At 36.2% G+C, this 16,860-nt stretch overlaps 1 protein-coding gene across 2 annotated transcripts in view; it reads left to right on the top strand.

Annotated features, from left to right (window-relative positions):
- The window catches only part of TBCK (TBC1 domain containing kinase), a 91,964-nt gene that overhangs the window by 33,888 nt on the left and 41,216 nt on the right, over positions 1–16,860 (top strand). Inside the window, exons 14-21 of one of the 2 annotated variants that reach the window (XM_027884734.1) lie at positions 22–120; positions 1,411–1,473; positions 2,448–2,574; positions 3,329–3,379; positions 4,099–4,182; positions 8,039–8,124; positions 14,257–14,293; positions 15,641–15,802. In XM_027884734.1, the coding sequence (XP_027740535.1) occupies positions 22–120; positions 1,411–1,473; positions 2,448–2,574; positions 3,329–3,379; positions 4,099–4,182; positions 8,039–8,124; positions 14,257–14,293; positions 15,641–15,802 (709 nt within the window). The remainder of the gene's footprint in view (positions 1–21; positions 121–1,410; positions 1,474–2,447; positions 2,575–3,328; positions 3,380–4,098; positions 4,183–8,038; positions 8,125–14,256; positions 14,294–15,640; positions 15,803–16,860) is intronic. The other variant, XM_027884735.1, reaches the window with a different exon arrangement.

Below are 16,860 nucleotides of genomic sequence, written 5' to 3'. Positions count from 1 at the left end.
ATTAATCTCTTCTCTTTGTAGGCTTACCCGTATAAGAAAAACCAAATTTGGAAAGAAGCCAGGGTTGACATTCCTCCTCTTCTGAGAGGTATAACCTGGGCTGCCCTGTTGGGTGTTGAGGTAAGGGTAATGGGAGGGCATTTGCAGCAGTTCAAATACTAACTGGGGGTGGAGTGGGATAGGAATGGGATTGACAGGGAAGTTGGAATGAATTTACAGATTTGGCAGGTAGAGTTACAGGAATTTTAAACAAAATGAGTCATAAAATTGTGTGAATAAAGAAAATGTGCAGACAAACTTGCTTCTTGCTTCTAATGTTATTTGATATATAGAGAATGGATGTAAACTTGACTACCTTTTAATTTTGATTATGAGATGGAAAAATAATACCCTTACAGCCAAATTCTGTTAGATTGTTTAAATACTTTTGGTAGTTAACAGGGGGTTTGGTTTTATTTCTAATATTTTTAACAAATGCAGTTACAATCCTTCTGCTCCCGTCAGCAGTAGTTGGACAAAACAGGATGAAACATAGCAAATGTATTACCCATCTACCAATCAGTTAATTTCTGAGAAATACTGGAGAATAAATAAATCAAATTCAACCCTTTCAGACGAAGGACTAGTAAGGAATATCCTAGAAATGAAGGCTCCTCACAGAGTTCCTTGACTACATAGCTTTTGCATCTACCTTGCTTGCAATCTGTAGCATGTAGCAAGGATATTCTTACAGATAACACATCCCAGGTTATTCAGGATATTTAGCTCAGGATATGATCTTCTGAGTGATATATAATATAAGAAAGAAAAAGGTGTAAAGGTAAAGAAAACCTGCTGGTCAGGGTTGTAGCCTGAGTCCTGAGAGATGAGTCACTTCTCATGCTTCAGCACCTTGCCATCTGTACAATATGGGTAGTGTTTCCCTATCCCATAACATTAAATTGGACTTGTTGGCGTGCCTGTCCTGGGATTTATGTGAGGACAAGCTGCTAGAGTAATGTATACTGTCAATATCAATTAACAAGCAGCTGGATTCAGTGCCTTTTACAGAGGTTATGCTGAAAGTCACTTGCCAGTGGCTGAGGTAAGCACTGAATTTAAATTGAGCTCATCTCTTGACTTGAAAATGGGAAACTGTATCAAGTACATAGGTTTGTGCATAAACAACTGAAAATCACTGAAGATTGTACTGGGGAGGTCACAGAAAAATCTATATGTCCTGAATTAGAACAGAACAGCGAGGGTTTTGTTAAAATTTAATGTCAGACTTTCTTGTACTTCAGGAAATTTTTTCAGGAAAAAAAAGTACATAATAAAAATAATCAACTTTTGCATATCAGCATGTACATTGTCATATACCTTTTGTTAGTAAGGGATTTTTAAATTCAAATATTCTTCTTCCACATTTAGGGTGCCATACAAGCAAAATATGATGCCATTGATAAAGACACACCGATTCCTACAGACAGACAAGTAAGACTTTTGGCGTTACTAAATATTGTCACTTGAAGATCATTTCCACCCATGGAAATTTACCTATTACAGAAAATTTGGTTGATAATATTAAAAGGGTTCCCCTTGCCCTCTAGCCTTATTTGTGCTGGAGCAAGAATCTTACAAAACAGATAAGGACCAGAACTTTAGCTCAGCTTATGTTAGAACATGTGGAAAGTGAAATCCTCTTTTACTTCATAATCACTGCTTCTGTAGCAGCAGCCAAGTGTAGTGAACAATACTAATGATATATTGTTAAAATTCCTGGGTTTTTTGAATGCTTGTTGTGCCTGTTGGACCTTGTACAAAGGTACAGGTAGTATAGTAGTGTACTGATAGTACTGAGTACCCTGAGATCCTGTGAGTTGTGCTTCACAGAAATGGGGTTTTAAGCAGTTTGGTTCTCCAAGAAGTGAATGTTTTTAAATATTCCCTTACCAGACAGGAAAAAAAAAAAAAAAAAAAAAAAAAAAAAAAAAAAAAAAAAAAAAAAAAAAAAAAAAAAAAAAAAAAAAAAAAAAAAAAAACCACCAAAACATAAGGAGCAACAGCTGTTCCTTTCAGCTGGGTTAAGGACTATTTTCCATCACATTGGTTACAGCACTGAGAACTCTCATTTGATTACTTTTAAGAGCAAAATGATATTACCACCTGAAATGAGGCCAGAAGTAAAAAACTGTAATCTACTTTCTGCCTTTTTCAAGGGTTAGCACTCTTTTAAAAATACGAATGCAGCAAAAGGAAAAAAAAAAACCTGTTTTTAAACTTTGACAGGGCTGTTAGGTCCCCTGTCAGTTTTGGTTTTGAGAGTGATGGAGGAAGCAGATTGTGTTTATGATGGTGGTCTGACCTACATTCTTTGGCTGACTTCCACCTCTAGTATTGGAAGATTGCTGTAGTACTACCCCACTTATCCCCATTTCTCTTTGTATTATATGTTGGCTTTGGTGCAGATTGAAGTTGATATTCCTCGTTGCCATCAGTATGATGAATTGCTGTCATCACCAGAAGGTCATGCAAAGTTTAGACGTGTATTGAAGGCCTGGGTTGTTTCCCATCCTGATTTGGTGTACTGGCAAGGTGAGTTTGACTAGTTAGCAAGGTCAGAGAATTATATGGAAAGCTGTGACTGATTGTGGGGGACTGATTCTCCTCCACAATAGAAGCTCTTCTGAGTGCTTTCCTTTCTGTTTCCTTTGAAGAATGAATCTATGGGTTATTGTAAATTTAATTCCTAATAATTTGTGTTTTAATTGTAATGAGAAATTGCCTCACTCTTTGTTATACATTTCATCATCATGGCTAGGCTTCGCGAACGGAGATTTGAGAGGGGCTCTAATTTGAGACAGGTCGAAACTGAAGGGTCAAATGTATTCATGGGCAGGATGAGCTCACTAGTCTTCGGGCAGTCATCCTAGGAGAAGGACAAATCTATTTTCAAACCCGGGCAGATGGAGCTCGCTTAGCCCTGTAAGGCCATCCATCCAAGGTTATACATTTACTCTTCTTAAGTTTCAGTCACTTTGTTTAAAAACAAAGAGTCTGTTGCTTACTGTTCAGTTCCAAAGTAAAGTTGCAAAAGTTACTGAATGAGTTCTTGGGATGGTAATTGGCCTTTCTTGGAAGATTTGGCAGAATATCTGTTCATCATTATAGTTTAACCATTTGATATCCTTTCTGTTTTCATGCATTGATTTCACAGTTGTTCTCAGCATTACATGTGAAGCCCTGGTAGAACTATAATGCAAATTTTCATTATAAACTAATGAATTTATCTTGCCTATAAAAATAAATTAGCTCTTTGTGCTGTTTCTTCATGGCTCTTCTCTCTTAGGTCTTGACTCTCTTTGTGCACCATTTCTGTACTTGAATTTTAACAATGAAGGTGAGTACCTTTTTCTGCTGGGAGTGAAGGGGAAGCACAGTCTGTCATCTGTATTTGGTTGCAGACAGATGTGCGCACCTGCTTATAGATGGAAAGTTTCTGTACCTAAAAAGGAATTTTAACGTTCTTGTTGCCACAAATCAAAAGCAATGGCTGGGTTTTGAAAACTGCATGTGGTGTACTGCTCTTCAAGCAGAGGTTCAACTCCTATGTTTATTGCCAAGTATAATAATGATATATAATCAAAAGCGCAAGTAACCTTGTATGTAAAAGCAAGAAATGCTGCTCTAGTACATGTCTATTTCAATGAAAGCTGTAGTTCAGCCTTCTTTAGGGTGAATGTATTATTTATTAACCTAAGTGTTAACTTGTCAGACTAGCTTTATTCAGAAAAGCTGATGATAGTTTTAAATGCTTTAAAGTTTATCAGATCAGCTTTGTATATGTGGCCTTCATCTTCTTAGAATGTGATTTTTTTCAGAACAGGTCTAGTCCAATCTTTTATTCTCTTGTGCCCAGCTTTCTTTGTATAAGGTCTGTGTATGGCAAAACTAGTTTCTTAGGACAGTAACTCCTGTTATGCCTACTGTGCGTTACAATCATTTTTGCATATAGATTGATTTAAGTATTTATCCTTATTATGTGCTTAATAATGAACCTTTTTAGGTGTAGTTTTGTTTCTGCCTCTGTCATTGCATCCATTTTTCTCATTCTTTCAGCTCTGGCGTATGCTTGCATGTCTGCTTTTATACCAAAGTATTTGTATAACTTCTTTCTGAAGGATAATTCTCATGTTATTCAAGGTAAGTCAGTCCCTTTTTTTTTTTTTTTTTTTGTAGTTCTAAGGTAGTAGAATTATTTCTGGATATATACATACACTTTTTCAAGCGGTTTCAAATTTCAAATGCAATTACAATCACATAGCTGTGCAAGAAAATTAGGAGCAAAATATGTGGGTAAAGACTCAGGCAGGAGAGAAAACCCCAACATACACACACGCACAAAATATTCTATGTAAAATCCTAGGTAGAAATCAGTCTATCCTGCAAAGTTGTAAAAGCAGTAAATAGTCTTTCTAGTGTTATATTGTAAAGACTTAACCTTCAGGTGATCAGGAGCAGTACAAACAAGGGGTCCCTCAGAAAATGAAAACTATGATATTCAAGGAAATAGAGATTTGAGGAGAATTTCTTACTGCATGGAAGATAATGTCATTCAGTACAGGTCAGGAGTTGGAGAACCTTAAGGAATAATGTACCATAGTTCAGTCTTCAACAACTTTATAGGTAACTCGGAGAAATTAAAACAATAGCTAGAAATGTCTGTTCTACCTGAAAATTAATTTTCAGTTTCATGAAAACTTGAAAAAGGAATTGTCTAGAACTAGAAAGCCACCTTGGTTCACTCTGTATTGGGAAGATAATTTGTCTTCCAGGCAGTTTTTAAAAACCAGAGGAAGCTGTTTGAAAAGCCATCAGTAGTTTAAAAAAACAGGTGGTAATGAATGTTATTAATTGCAAGGAGTTATGAGTTTATTTAATACTGAGTCTCAGAATGGCTTGCTGCCCTTATATTTCTTTTAAAGAAATTCTTTTGTGTAATACTTGTGAAACTCGTCAACTTCAATCGGTGTCTGTCATTTCTTTGTCTTCAAAAAAGGAAATTAAGAACTGATCAACAAAACTAATTAGACATGAAAGCATTTACATATTAGATGATCAGGAGAAAGCTAATGTAAGGAGAGAATGCAGTGGTTAGGAGTGTTTATGTATGAAAGACAATGGGTTAGAGATATTACAAACCAAATAAAATAAAAATTATTCTGGAGAATTTGTTGGCATCCTTTTGTCTGTAATGAAAGATTGCTTGCAGTAAAGGTCTAAAGATGAAAAGAACAAGTCTGCTCCTCTGGAGACAGGTGCTTTAGACTTCAAGATTAATAGCTCGGTAAAGACTTTTCTCAGGGGGTATACTCTTCCATAAAATAATGCTTTTTCTCTCCAGGGTTTCCTGATGTTATTCCTAAGGAGTTTTACAAAAATATGTATCAGCTGAAGTTCGAAATATAGGTCAGTAGGATTATGTGAACCGAAGCAGTGTAGGCGTTCCTGAGTTCTTGTTCAACATCTGGTATCATCAAGGACTCGGGGAGAACTGACCCTTTAGGATTCTTTCAGTATTCCAATTAATCTTTTCTAGGGTTGTATGTCAAAAACCAGTATTTAAATACAGGTTTAAAGAAAAATTCGATATCATTTCCCTACTTTATTGAGTTGGAAGAAAGTGTTAAGAATGTGTTACTTAACTGTCCACTGCAGTTTTACCTTCTTTGTGTCTTCTGTGTAGGGGTGGATGGAAGGAATCTTTCAAACTGCAAAGTTTAAAAAACTCATTTCTGAACTTGTCGCATAGAAGGAAGACAGGTGTTTTTTCTAAGCTTATCAGATGTATTTCCTTACATGTAATAGGAAGCAAGAGCAGTTGAAGGGATTTTGGTATGGAATTCCCAATTATGTAAAATAGAAATTCATATTCCAACCAACTGCAGTTGACTGTTTTTGTGAAGATTGTCTGTGTTTTTCATTAGTCCCTTAATTACCTATGTAATCCTACACAGTAACTATATTTCATGACACTGGCTATTCAAATAAAGATGGAATTTGTCAACCTGTGGTATATCCATAGAGAACCCTAATGGACACAAATCTTCATTTTAAAAACAAATGTATTTCAGGGAAGCTAATTGGGAAATCGTCTTCACCAGCTTATGGCCAAATGCGGAGGATTACTGGTTTGTCATTCCTGACTTGAGACTGCTGGCTGTATTATGAAATCAAACTGATGCAAGAGGCAGTTTTTTTAAACGATTATCATGTGGTCTGAATTTAAGGCATGGACTCAGTTATCTCCCTAACTTGTATGCATGTGAATAAGAATAACTTTGGCTGGAAACTGAGAAAACATGAGACATACGAGCAGCTCCAAAGCAGTCTGGCTGTGGCGACACAAAGTCCTCATGAGTCTGTTTACCTACTTACCTTCCCAGCTGAGTGCTGAGGCAGCTGTGGCACAGCAGAGATGCAGTATCAGAGCAGAGAGGCTGGCGCTCCTAAGATGCCAGAAATCTCTTAAGAGATTTAGTGTGCTGGGGCTTTCATTACAGCTTGAAGCAAAAAACTTGTAAATTCTGAAGTAGGGTCAAGAGATCTTAATTTTTTTATTGCAAATTACCTTGGAGAATTAGGCATCCTATTAAGTATAATTTGCAATGATTGCAGGGATTGTTGCTTATTTCCCTGTATTCGTATAGTGGGAGAATTGTTTTTCAGTCCTCCTGAGGCAGAATGAGTTTCTAAAATTTCTAGTCCAAAGAGAATTGTTTTACTGAGTGACCGTCCTTAACTTGGTGACTTAAACCTGGGAAGAGCTGAGTGTAGATAATCAAGATTTAAGTAATACAGAAGTCTATAAACAACTGAATGTTTAAACTCACTTCTATTCCTGAAGGAGTCTATGTGTGGAATTGTCCCAGTAGAGTCACTTTTGTGCTTCTTAGCAGTGGAACTGGAGTTTAATTTTGCCACTTCAGGGATGAAGACAAACAGCAGTAAGGAGTTATTTGCTCTTTCCAAGTGAGACAGCAGTAGGCATCTAGTCCTGCAATAGACTTTGAAGGAAGCAATGGCAACTCTGGATGGCTAATTTGTGGAGCTGTGTGGACTTGGTATATGGGGATTTATATTTGGGGACAGTAGTCTGTGGAGCCTTGAGATGTCAGCGTCTTCTGGAGGCAGGGTTCACATTCTCTGTCTTCCTGCCCTGGACTAGCTGTCTGGGCCCTAATTACTCTGTTCTTGGGAGCATGGAGGAAAAGGAATTGCCCTCTGTTAGAAAATAGCAATGTTATTGCCTCTTCATCTTCCTTCTAACAAAGCATAGGACAGTGGGCAAAAGCAGGAGAGGGGCAGAACCGAGAGAGAAACCTGTCAGTGTCTGTGTTCTGCTGTCTGCTTCTCTTCCAATTAAAAGCAAATGTTATTTAGATAATTTAATGAAACTCTACCCATTAATCAAATGTGCCAGGCTGAAGATGCAATAAATTTTATCTCTTACAGTAAGTATTTCTCCTTGTTGCTTCAAAGAAAAAAAAAAAGGCAAACAAATTAAGGTGTTACTGATCATGAAAATGGTAACCTTACAATCTCATTACCTTAAAACCTCAATTTTCAGATTGCAAAATTTAACTTGTTAGAAAAGAAACCACACAGAATATTGTTTAAATAATATAAACTTTTTGTATTGCTAAAACAATTTAAGTCCTAAAAATCCTTGGAACAGTCTTGTTTTAATTTGCTTCCATTGGTATTTTGTGGTCCATACTCATACTGAAAAGTCTTTAACTTTGCATGTGAAACATGCATCACAACCTAAGAATGAACCATTGTTAAAAGTTCAAGTTGAGAAGTACTAAGGATGAGAAATAAAACGTTTCTTCTTCTGTATTGACTGTAATGATGACAAGGAACACAGTGGTGGTATTCACTTGCTGTTTTATTGTAGGTTTGAAATTAGTGCTTTTCCTTTCCTACAGCTCTACTGTGAGCTAGCAGCATGTGATGGCTTGTGTTTTTGACAACAGTCTTGCATTTGTCATTTCAGAGTACCTGACAGTGTTTTCCCAGATGATTGCATTCCATGATCCAGAGCTGAGTAACCACCTTAATGAAATTGGTTTTATTCCAGATGTAAGTGCTAAGGGTCCTTATAAGTATTATTCAAAGGAATTTAAAAATGGAAAATAAGGGAAACAGGGATGAAATGCCTTTCCAGATTGTTTCAGTAGCACTTCAACAAAAGTGAAACTTCCATATTAATGGACCTTTCTGAATATGCTGATAAAATGAGAAAGTTTTGACTCTTATTTTACATGCTTCAGTCCTTCCTGTTCTGTTGGGATGATAAATAAAAAAAAAAATACTACTAGCCAGTTATTATCACTTACAAATTCATCTTAAAAGGTGTATATAATTATTTTTGAAATGTGGATCAATATACAAAAATTAATGTGGCCATAAATTACTAGTAGCAAAATTACTGCAGGCTAATTAAGTGCTGTTAATAGACATATCATTTTGCAAGTAGTAGAAAAAGAATACGTGCAAGTGCGGGTAATCTTGTAGATGTGTCAGACCTTGGAAAATGTTTGGCAGTCATTTGCTGGACTCTGTCAGAAACATGGGACAAGGATATAACTTAGACACAAGTTCTATGCTTTCTGTGGAAAAAAGTCTGTAAGATGGAGGAAAATGAAAATTGAGAATGCAACCAAAATGCAGGAGAAAGGGTAGACTATGCTGGAAAAAGCAAAACAGGACCTTCTTTAGAGCCTCACTTCTAGCTGTCAGTGTAAATAATAAAGCTTTCCTCCCACTTTTTAGAAAGGTGCATGTAGTCTAAAAAGCCAAGATAAAAATAAAAATGTTTGCCTACTATAGCATCATTGCAGTTTATGACTAATGTTTCTGAAATGTAGATTTAGACATGGCTATAGAGATAACTATATCATTCTATATTTGACATTTAGAAATTCTGTATTACAAGCTGGTCATAAGAACATGATGACAGAAGTCAAAATGGAAGAGGGAAACTGAAGTCAGGAGATATTGATGTAGAAAAAAAACCTTCATAAATAAGAAATGTATATGCATTGTTTCTATATGCAATATAAAGATTACTTTATCAGAAAAGTCTTATGCTTATAGGAAATATTTTAAGTTAGACCACCAAGGCCAAGGCTCTGAAAGTCCTTGGTTGTGCACAGTTCCCGAGTGAATTTGTGGGCCTTAGGGACTCGCAGATATTCATTATCACCATTGACAAAGATTGTAATGGAAAAGCAAGTATATATTTTAATTTGTGGAGGTGTTTTAATGTAATAATGTTGTTTGACTGATACAAATGTAAAAGATTTTCAGTGCAGTGTTACAATGAACAGAAGAGAAATCCAGTGTATTGCATTATAAAGAGAGAAGTTTGACAAGGCCACATGTATTGGAGATGACCCATGTCTGAAGAGGGCAGATGGGAGGAAGATGAAGGTGAGGAGAAGGGATAACATTGATCTGTAGAGAGCCTAGATATTTGAGTAGACAAAGAGCAAGGGTAGCAGCAACATTTAAGTTCCCAAGGCAGAATCAATTATGCAGCATCACTATGTAAATGCACTTGATGTTTATTTGTTAAAGGCCACAGATGTGGCAATTCCTCTGTGTAGTTTGTCTAGGAAACTAGTTCCCACTGAAGAGGTAAAGATGTGATTTACTTGGCCCCCTTTATGGATCCTCATTTGGGCTACTAATCTCTATGTGAGAGCTCAAGTTATATTTCATTGTTTTCCACTGAAAACTTCCAAAGTACAAGTCAGGTGGAATAGTTTAAAATCACATTTTGTTGTATTTTAGTTTGCATTTTCTTAGTCACTGGACAGCACAAAGTCACACATGAGCCTTTGTCTCTAACAATTAGCATAGAAATTATTAGGTAGTTTAGTAAATAATTGCAAAACAGAAGTATATTTTTGGCTAAAACCTTATGCATTGATAAATGCTAGTTCTAAAATTAACATTAACCTCTGAAGAGAAGTTGCCCCTTCTAAATTGTCTGTCTCATTTTTGGGGGGATTTTTTTTATAGTTAAAAGTTGTTCTGACTTTCAGATTAGTGAGCTAGGTGATTTTTTTGTACCCATAACAAGACAGCACAGGATCCATCAAGGTGAAGTATGTGCACTGTAGTAATGAGATCTGAACTAGGGTTTCGTGCTTGAGTACTAATCCTATCAAAGTAAATCCTGATAAATCTTTCATCACTGAAACGCAGGCTCCGCTGCAGGGAAGATTGTGTTTCCTGGCACCCTTCTCATTTGCTTCTGGTCACGTAGCTCTCAGAATATTGAACACTGCTGAAGCTCAAATCATTCTGAATATTATTAGCTGATGTGGTGCCTGGGTTAGGTACATTGCTGTGGCTATGTGATTTTCATGTAAATACAGGGGTGATATATGCAGTGTATCTTACAGTTCTTCTTTGCTCACTCTCCCAAAGTTTATAATCTTCCCCACCCTATATAATACTTTATAATATTTTCCTTAATTTGCTGAATAATTCTGACCTTTAACAGCAGACCAGTTTTAACTGAAGAAAAATGATTAAGTGTAGTATGTTACTGAAACTGTAACTATAGGCGTAAATTATTCTAAAGCACTTTCAGCTGCAAATTGTGGAAGCTAGAAACAGTTGTCATATAGTCCTTAACAGATGTCAAAGTCTGGCTGCAGTTAACTTTTATCAGTGTGCTGGAGCTGCTGGCACAGGTGGGTAGATGCCTTAGCTTGGTTTGGGTGATATACAGGAGGTATCAGTAATAGGGGCCTCATCTAAAGGAAAATTCAAAATCCTGCCCTTGAAGGTACTTTATCTCTGTTCTGCTACACAATTACCTGGTGATGAATCTCTAGGAGAATTTTCTTGCTGGTATTTTTGTCTTGTGAAAAACGTGATAATTCCTTCCATTTTGTTTGTGTCGGTGCGTATAGATGGGTAGAATCTAATATTAAAAAATTTACCAAATTTGCATTATCTTTTGCACCTTTCTGTAGCCTTTAAATACATGATTAATTTTCTAGGCACCGTATAGGATTGAACCTAAGTATGTGTACGTGTGTATGTATTTAAAAATGGAACGTGAAGGTGAAAGATCCTGAGTTTATAGAATAGACTATTGCATTTGGAAGGGACCTTCAACTGACAACCTAGTGCCTGACCACTTCAGGGCTGACTTAAAGCATGCTGTTAAGGGCATTGTCCAAATACCTCCCAAACACTGACAGCCTTGGGGCATCAACCGCCTTCCATGAAGCTTTTTCCAGTGTTTGGCCACCCTCTCAGCCTTCTGTAGACACATGTGTGTAAAGCTCTCATCGTCTGGAGGATCAATCAAATAATGAAACAATCCTGACAGTTACAACAGGCAATTAAAAAATCCTTACAGAAAAGGCTTTCATCGAGATTTGAGCCAATATCTCTGAGAGCTTTGAATGTCTAATGGAAGATGCACTATTATCAAAATATGACCACCTAGCTATGGACAAGTAAACGTCTTCACCATACTGAAAAACAACACAAACTGCATTTTCAAGCTCAGATACTGAGCAGAATTTGTCATGGCAGAGCAGCATTGGAATGGAAGCTTTAGACAGGGATAATGGAAAGTTGAAGAACGAAACCTAGCCTGAGGTCAACAGATTTCAATTGTAACGAAAAAAACCCCTGTGGATTTATTGTTTGAATGGGAATTGATTTTAAGGGGCTGCTGTGTGCTTCATATATAAGAAATGTCCAAGTCCTTACTTCAAAGCACAAAAGACCTTGTATTTTACTAGCAAAGCAAAATGATAATCATGGAGCTGCTCATCGAAAAGTAACTCAAAAAAAAAAAAAAAAAAAAAAAGAAGTGTTCAGTTTACAGGCTCTTAATGTGACTTACGCTCAGGCCGTTCCAGTGGTTCAGATGCTGCTTTGATCGCACGTTAGGCATGCTTCCCCAGCCTACGGAGAGTTAAGTGTCAATAAAAACCACAACCCCGTAATGTTTCAAGGTTCGGCGGGGAAGGATTGGAAACTTCTCTTTTCCCGGAGCGTGTTATTCCAGCGGCGCTGTTGCGGCGGGGGTCGCTGGAGGGCAGCATTTACCAGCGCTGCGTGAAGTCCCGTGCCCCGCGGCACCCGGCGGTGACCTCGGGGCTTTGGTTGCTTCTTAATAGTCCTTAGGTTGCTTTTTAATAGTCATCGTAACATTTCCAGGTGTACCAAGGCCTCCTTGTCTTAAAACATTATATTTATTAAAAACAGAGAGGAAACTTCCTTCAGTACAAACTTGCCGGATAACCTTCTGCTGAAGGGGTTAGACCTACTTTTCATGTCACTGTTCATAGTTTTGGTGAGGGTGGTTTAAAGCAAAGCAGTGCTTTTTCTTGTGGTTACCTTTTAATAATCTTTAAATTTCCTCATTTTGTGTATATTCTTGCGGGTTTGTTTTTGTTTGTTTTTTTTTGTTTGTTTGGTTTGGTTTGGTTTTTTTTGTAACTGCATATACAATAGAGGTGTTTGTGAAATTAAGAGAAAGTTCCGATCCGCTTTGGTAAAACATTTTAGTCAAATATATGAAAAGGAGGAAACAATTACTTTTAAATACCAAGGAATTAATGTAGTTCAAAATGACGTCCGCATAATATGTACCTCCAAGCAAAGAGGAGCCTCGGGCTACTAAGCTTGTTTTCCTACTGCATTGGAAGCAAGATATTGCATACAAACAGGGAGGTAAACAGATATTAGCTGACAATGACCACTGTAGGGGATATTTCAGGGAACAGGGCATGTTATTATTCACTAGAATGCCACCTATCTAAGGCATGACATAGATATACTTGGGGAAATAGTATGAATATATTGCAAGATTAAAATGGTGATAGAAATTGATTTTGGTTTAGATTTTGAACCCTTGAAATCGATTGGCAGGTTAGAGGCCAAGATTCATTAAAGTCTCCTGAATATTAAAAATGGTGAACAGTCTGGTCATTGCAGCTTTTTTAGTTTATGGACAGTTTGGTTCCGATATTATTAGGTGCTCAGATGAAGCCATAGGAATGAAATTTAGAGAGAGCTGAGCTAAGATTTTCAGCAAATGTGTGCAGTGTTTAGTCAGTGCCATAACACAGTTAAGAGTTTATGGAATAAGTAGTAATTTATTAACATAATATCAGTTATGCTTTCTGCTCCTCATTTGTTTACTTCCAGGAGAAGCTCAGCAGGAGAACTAATTTGCACTTATTATGAGCTAAAAAGTAATATGTTAAGCTTTATGTCTAACTGTAAATCTTCAGAAGTGTAAAACAGCACATGAGCTATGCAGCTGAATAAAATTTGACAATGATCGTCTCACTCTTGCGTTCCTAATTTATGGGGACTTGCTGTGCAGTTTGTTTCAAGAAAATGGATTCTGTTGCCTGCAACATGCTAAATACTTCATTGAAAAATAAGTAACTCTCAGTGTATCATAAATGCTTAGCTCTTCTCTCTATGATGTCACAAGGATAAAAGTTTGCAAAGATTAAAGGTTTTCTCTAGCTATTGCAGTAGCACAAGTTGTTAGACAGTCTTGAAGTGATGTAAGTGCTGAACCAGGACATCATCAGATGGTACCAGCCTTTAAAGGTCACAGTAGAACTACGAAAATACTTAACTGATACTACTTTTGTGAATAAAATTGTTCTTAGTTCCTTCACTGAGAAGTATACATTTTAATAAAAAACAACAGAGGAGAAAAAGGTAGATTTGGTTATTTTTTACCTTGGAAATTGCGATTTGCACTTTTAGTTCTCTATATAAAACCATTTTTCTTTTTCTGTAGTCAAAAGGATATACTGAATCAAGTTGGTTTATACTTTTTCAGGCATCCTTGGCTAATTTTTGCTTTGCTTGGTGAGAATTGTGATAGTTTAATGAAGCAGGTTTTTTAGTCATTTAAGACTTTGAGTGTTATTTTTTGCAAACACAAGCCTAGTGAGGGTGATGGTTGTTTTTATTATTGTTTTTGATACAGTATCACAAACTAGTAATTTGAAAAACAGGGGAACTGGGCGTGGGAGATGGAAAAAACTTCTGGGGGCTAAGAGTTTTATGATAATGGATCTGCCAATGCATTTATTTTCCATTTTAAATACATTCATAAGAAATAGGCAATTTTTAATGTAGTTGACAAACAACATTAGTTCTCAAAGCATTTTTCTGTTTTCTTCCCTTTATCACCACCTTTTGCAGCTTTATGCAATTCCTTGGTTTCTTACCATGTTTACACGTGAGTATACTTTTCTTTATTCTCTGATTAAATGTTCTTGTATTTCTTAAGTATATTTTTTTCTCACTTTTTCAGCTAAAACTTTCCTAATTGGTACGATATGTAATTTAGTAGGATGCTTGTAATTTGCAAGGATGCGTTCTGGTTTGAAAGTCAATACTGCCTGGCATTTACTGTCTGTCCTGGTTTGACAATAGTTAGCATTTCTGTTTTTTTTAATCATTACATTGAATTTTAGCTAGATTATTTTATATGTGGAGTATTTAGGGGGTGTGTAAAGGAAGCTGTTATTTACTAGAAAAAGATGTATTAATAGCTAAAAAACCAAAACCAAGCCTCACCACCATCCCCTGCCCTCATGTAAGTAATGTAAGAAAGAGCAACTTTGTTTTTGAAGATCATCAGAAAAAGCTTTTTTTTTATTGCACTTATACACACTTATTCTAGTTGCACTATGTTATTTGTGCATATATGTTAGGAACAAAGAGAACTTTGTAATTTGGTGAGCTTTTAATTAAAGGGGACAGAGTTAATAAAGCAAGTCTAGAAAGCAATTTAAAAACTTCTTTCCTCAAAGATCTCAGTGATTTTTTTTGTGTCATGTCAACATTGGCAGGCTTTGAATTCAGAGTTTTTATGAAGTGGCAGAATGAGAGGAGTTGATGCAGTATTTCTCTGATGAAATATCAAAGAATTTAATGTGAGATTCTTGATAGCAATTTCTGAAGATCTTGACTGTAAAGCACTAGTTCATGCAGTTGTGTGTTTTTCTATAACTTGTGTGAGAATCACCACATTTGGAAAACCAAGGAGATGATCTCCTTGGCAATCAATTGCAATAAAATCTTAGAACTATTTAGTTGAAAGGATAGCTTATTTTAAGAGGGCCACCTTCAGCTTTATATGCTATTTTTACTAGGCCTTTGTCTTTCCTTTATTCTACCAATATTTGCTTTATTCTGCTCATTCTTTTGTCTAATTGTTAGTAATTGATCTTATTGATTAACTTGTCAGTGTCTTCATACCATGAAAAACTGATATGCACATCCTAGTTCATAATTACACTGTACCAAAAGAAAAATAAATTGCCTAATTTTGTGTAAGTTTGAAATGTGAAAACCCACACACTTCCAAGTGTTCATGAAAGAAGACAATGATGATTTCTGTAATAATCAAACTGCATGTGAAGACAAACTCAATCCTAAAGAGGTTGAGTCCTCTTTTTCTCCAAAATAAAAAAGAAAGAACTCTAAAAGGGGAGACCAAAAAAGTGTGTAGGCAATTCATTAACACTGTGAGCATGTGTATATGCTTATGGGTTTTTTATTGTGCTTATTTATCATACAGATGTCTTTCCTTTGCACAAAATTTTTCACTTGTGGGATACATTGCTACTTGGAAATTCCTCGTTCCCATTCTGTATTGGAGTTGCCATACTTCAACAGCTGAGGGATCGTCTTCTGGCTAACGGATTCAATGAGTGCATTCTTCTTTTTTCAGATTTGCCAGGTACAGAAAAAAGTATTTATTCCCTCTTTCTCTGTCTTCCCCAGTGTGTTGCTGAATAAAGCACGTGCCTGCATGGGAATATATGTTTTGAAATCACCGTAGATTTAGGCAAACTCACTGCCAGATTGTGTGGGTCTTAACTACAGTTTGTTGTAGTTAATTGAATTCTTCTTGCTGTCATCAGAAAGAATTCAGTAAGCTTATTGTTATTTCCAGGTGAAGGTTGGAGTATTTTGTTGTGAAATTTGGAACAATTTAAAATAATTCTAAAGTGACTAGTTTTAGGCATACCACATATAAAAACAATCCAGTTGATAACAATTTTTTAAAAAAATAAGTTTAGTATTGTTCTGAACAGTGCTTTTGCACTTTGATGCTGGTACTAGCCTGTTTTCCTCTCAAACATAATTAAACTTTTACTGTGGAAGCAATCAGTGTAAAAGGATTAGGAAAAGCCATTGGAATTGCTCTGTGTTAAATCAGTTTCCATTTGAAATTTAAAGCTTTTAGAAGAACTTTCAAAATTGCATTGAAGGCTGCATGACCACTGTGCGGAAGCTCTGTCTCCTTGTTCAGTGGGAGGTGGTTAACCTGTCCATACAAAAAGTGTTGCATCATTGCCATTAAACGTGAAGCTTAGATCTTCTTTCAGAGCAATTATGTAGTGAGACAGTAGAATACATTTGAACTGAGTAAGCCATGTCAACTGAAGATGTGTTTTAATTTGTAATAACACATTAATAGGAAGGCTACCACACTCAGAACATACTTACGTTCTTGTATTAATTCCCTCTCTCCAACCCAGGATCTTACTAACATAATAGTGATGTTGGTTAAGAGGTGACACTGTTTTAATTGTGTGGCTTTTTTAAGATAATTATGGGTAATTCCTGTGCTATTTATAGGTTTATTGGCCTCAATTTGAACACCATATGTGCAATTCAGGAATTCATAATTTATTTAAACAGAAGTTGTTCTTCTTAAGAAGAGCTGAAGGAGAGAATGAAGTTTGGAGGAACATTGAAGCTGAAAAAGTCCTAACTGTTGTAGTCTTCACT

Source organism: Empidonax traillii, unplaced genomic scaffold, assembly GCF_003031625.1.
Source record: "Empidonax traillii isolate 1590-97213 ecotype Southwest subspecies unplaced genomic scaffold, ASM303162v1 scaffold154:size1206225, whole genome shotgun sequence".
Classification (NCBI taxonomy): Eukaryota; Metazoa; Chordata; class Aves; order Passeriformes; family Tyrannidae; genus Empidonax; species Empidonax traillii.
Note: the sequence above shows the minus strand (reverse complement) of the source record. Positions and strands in the feature narration are given on the sequence as shown.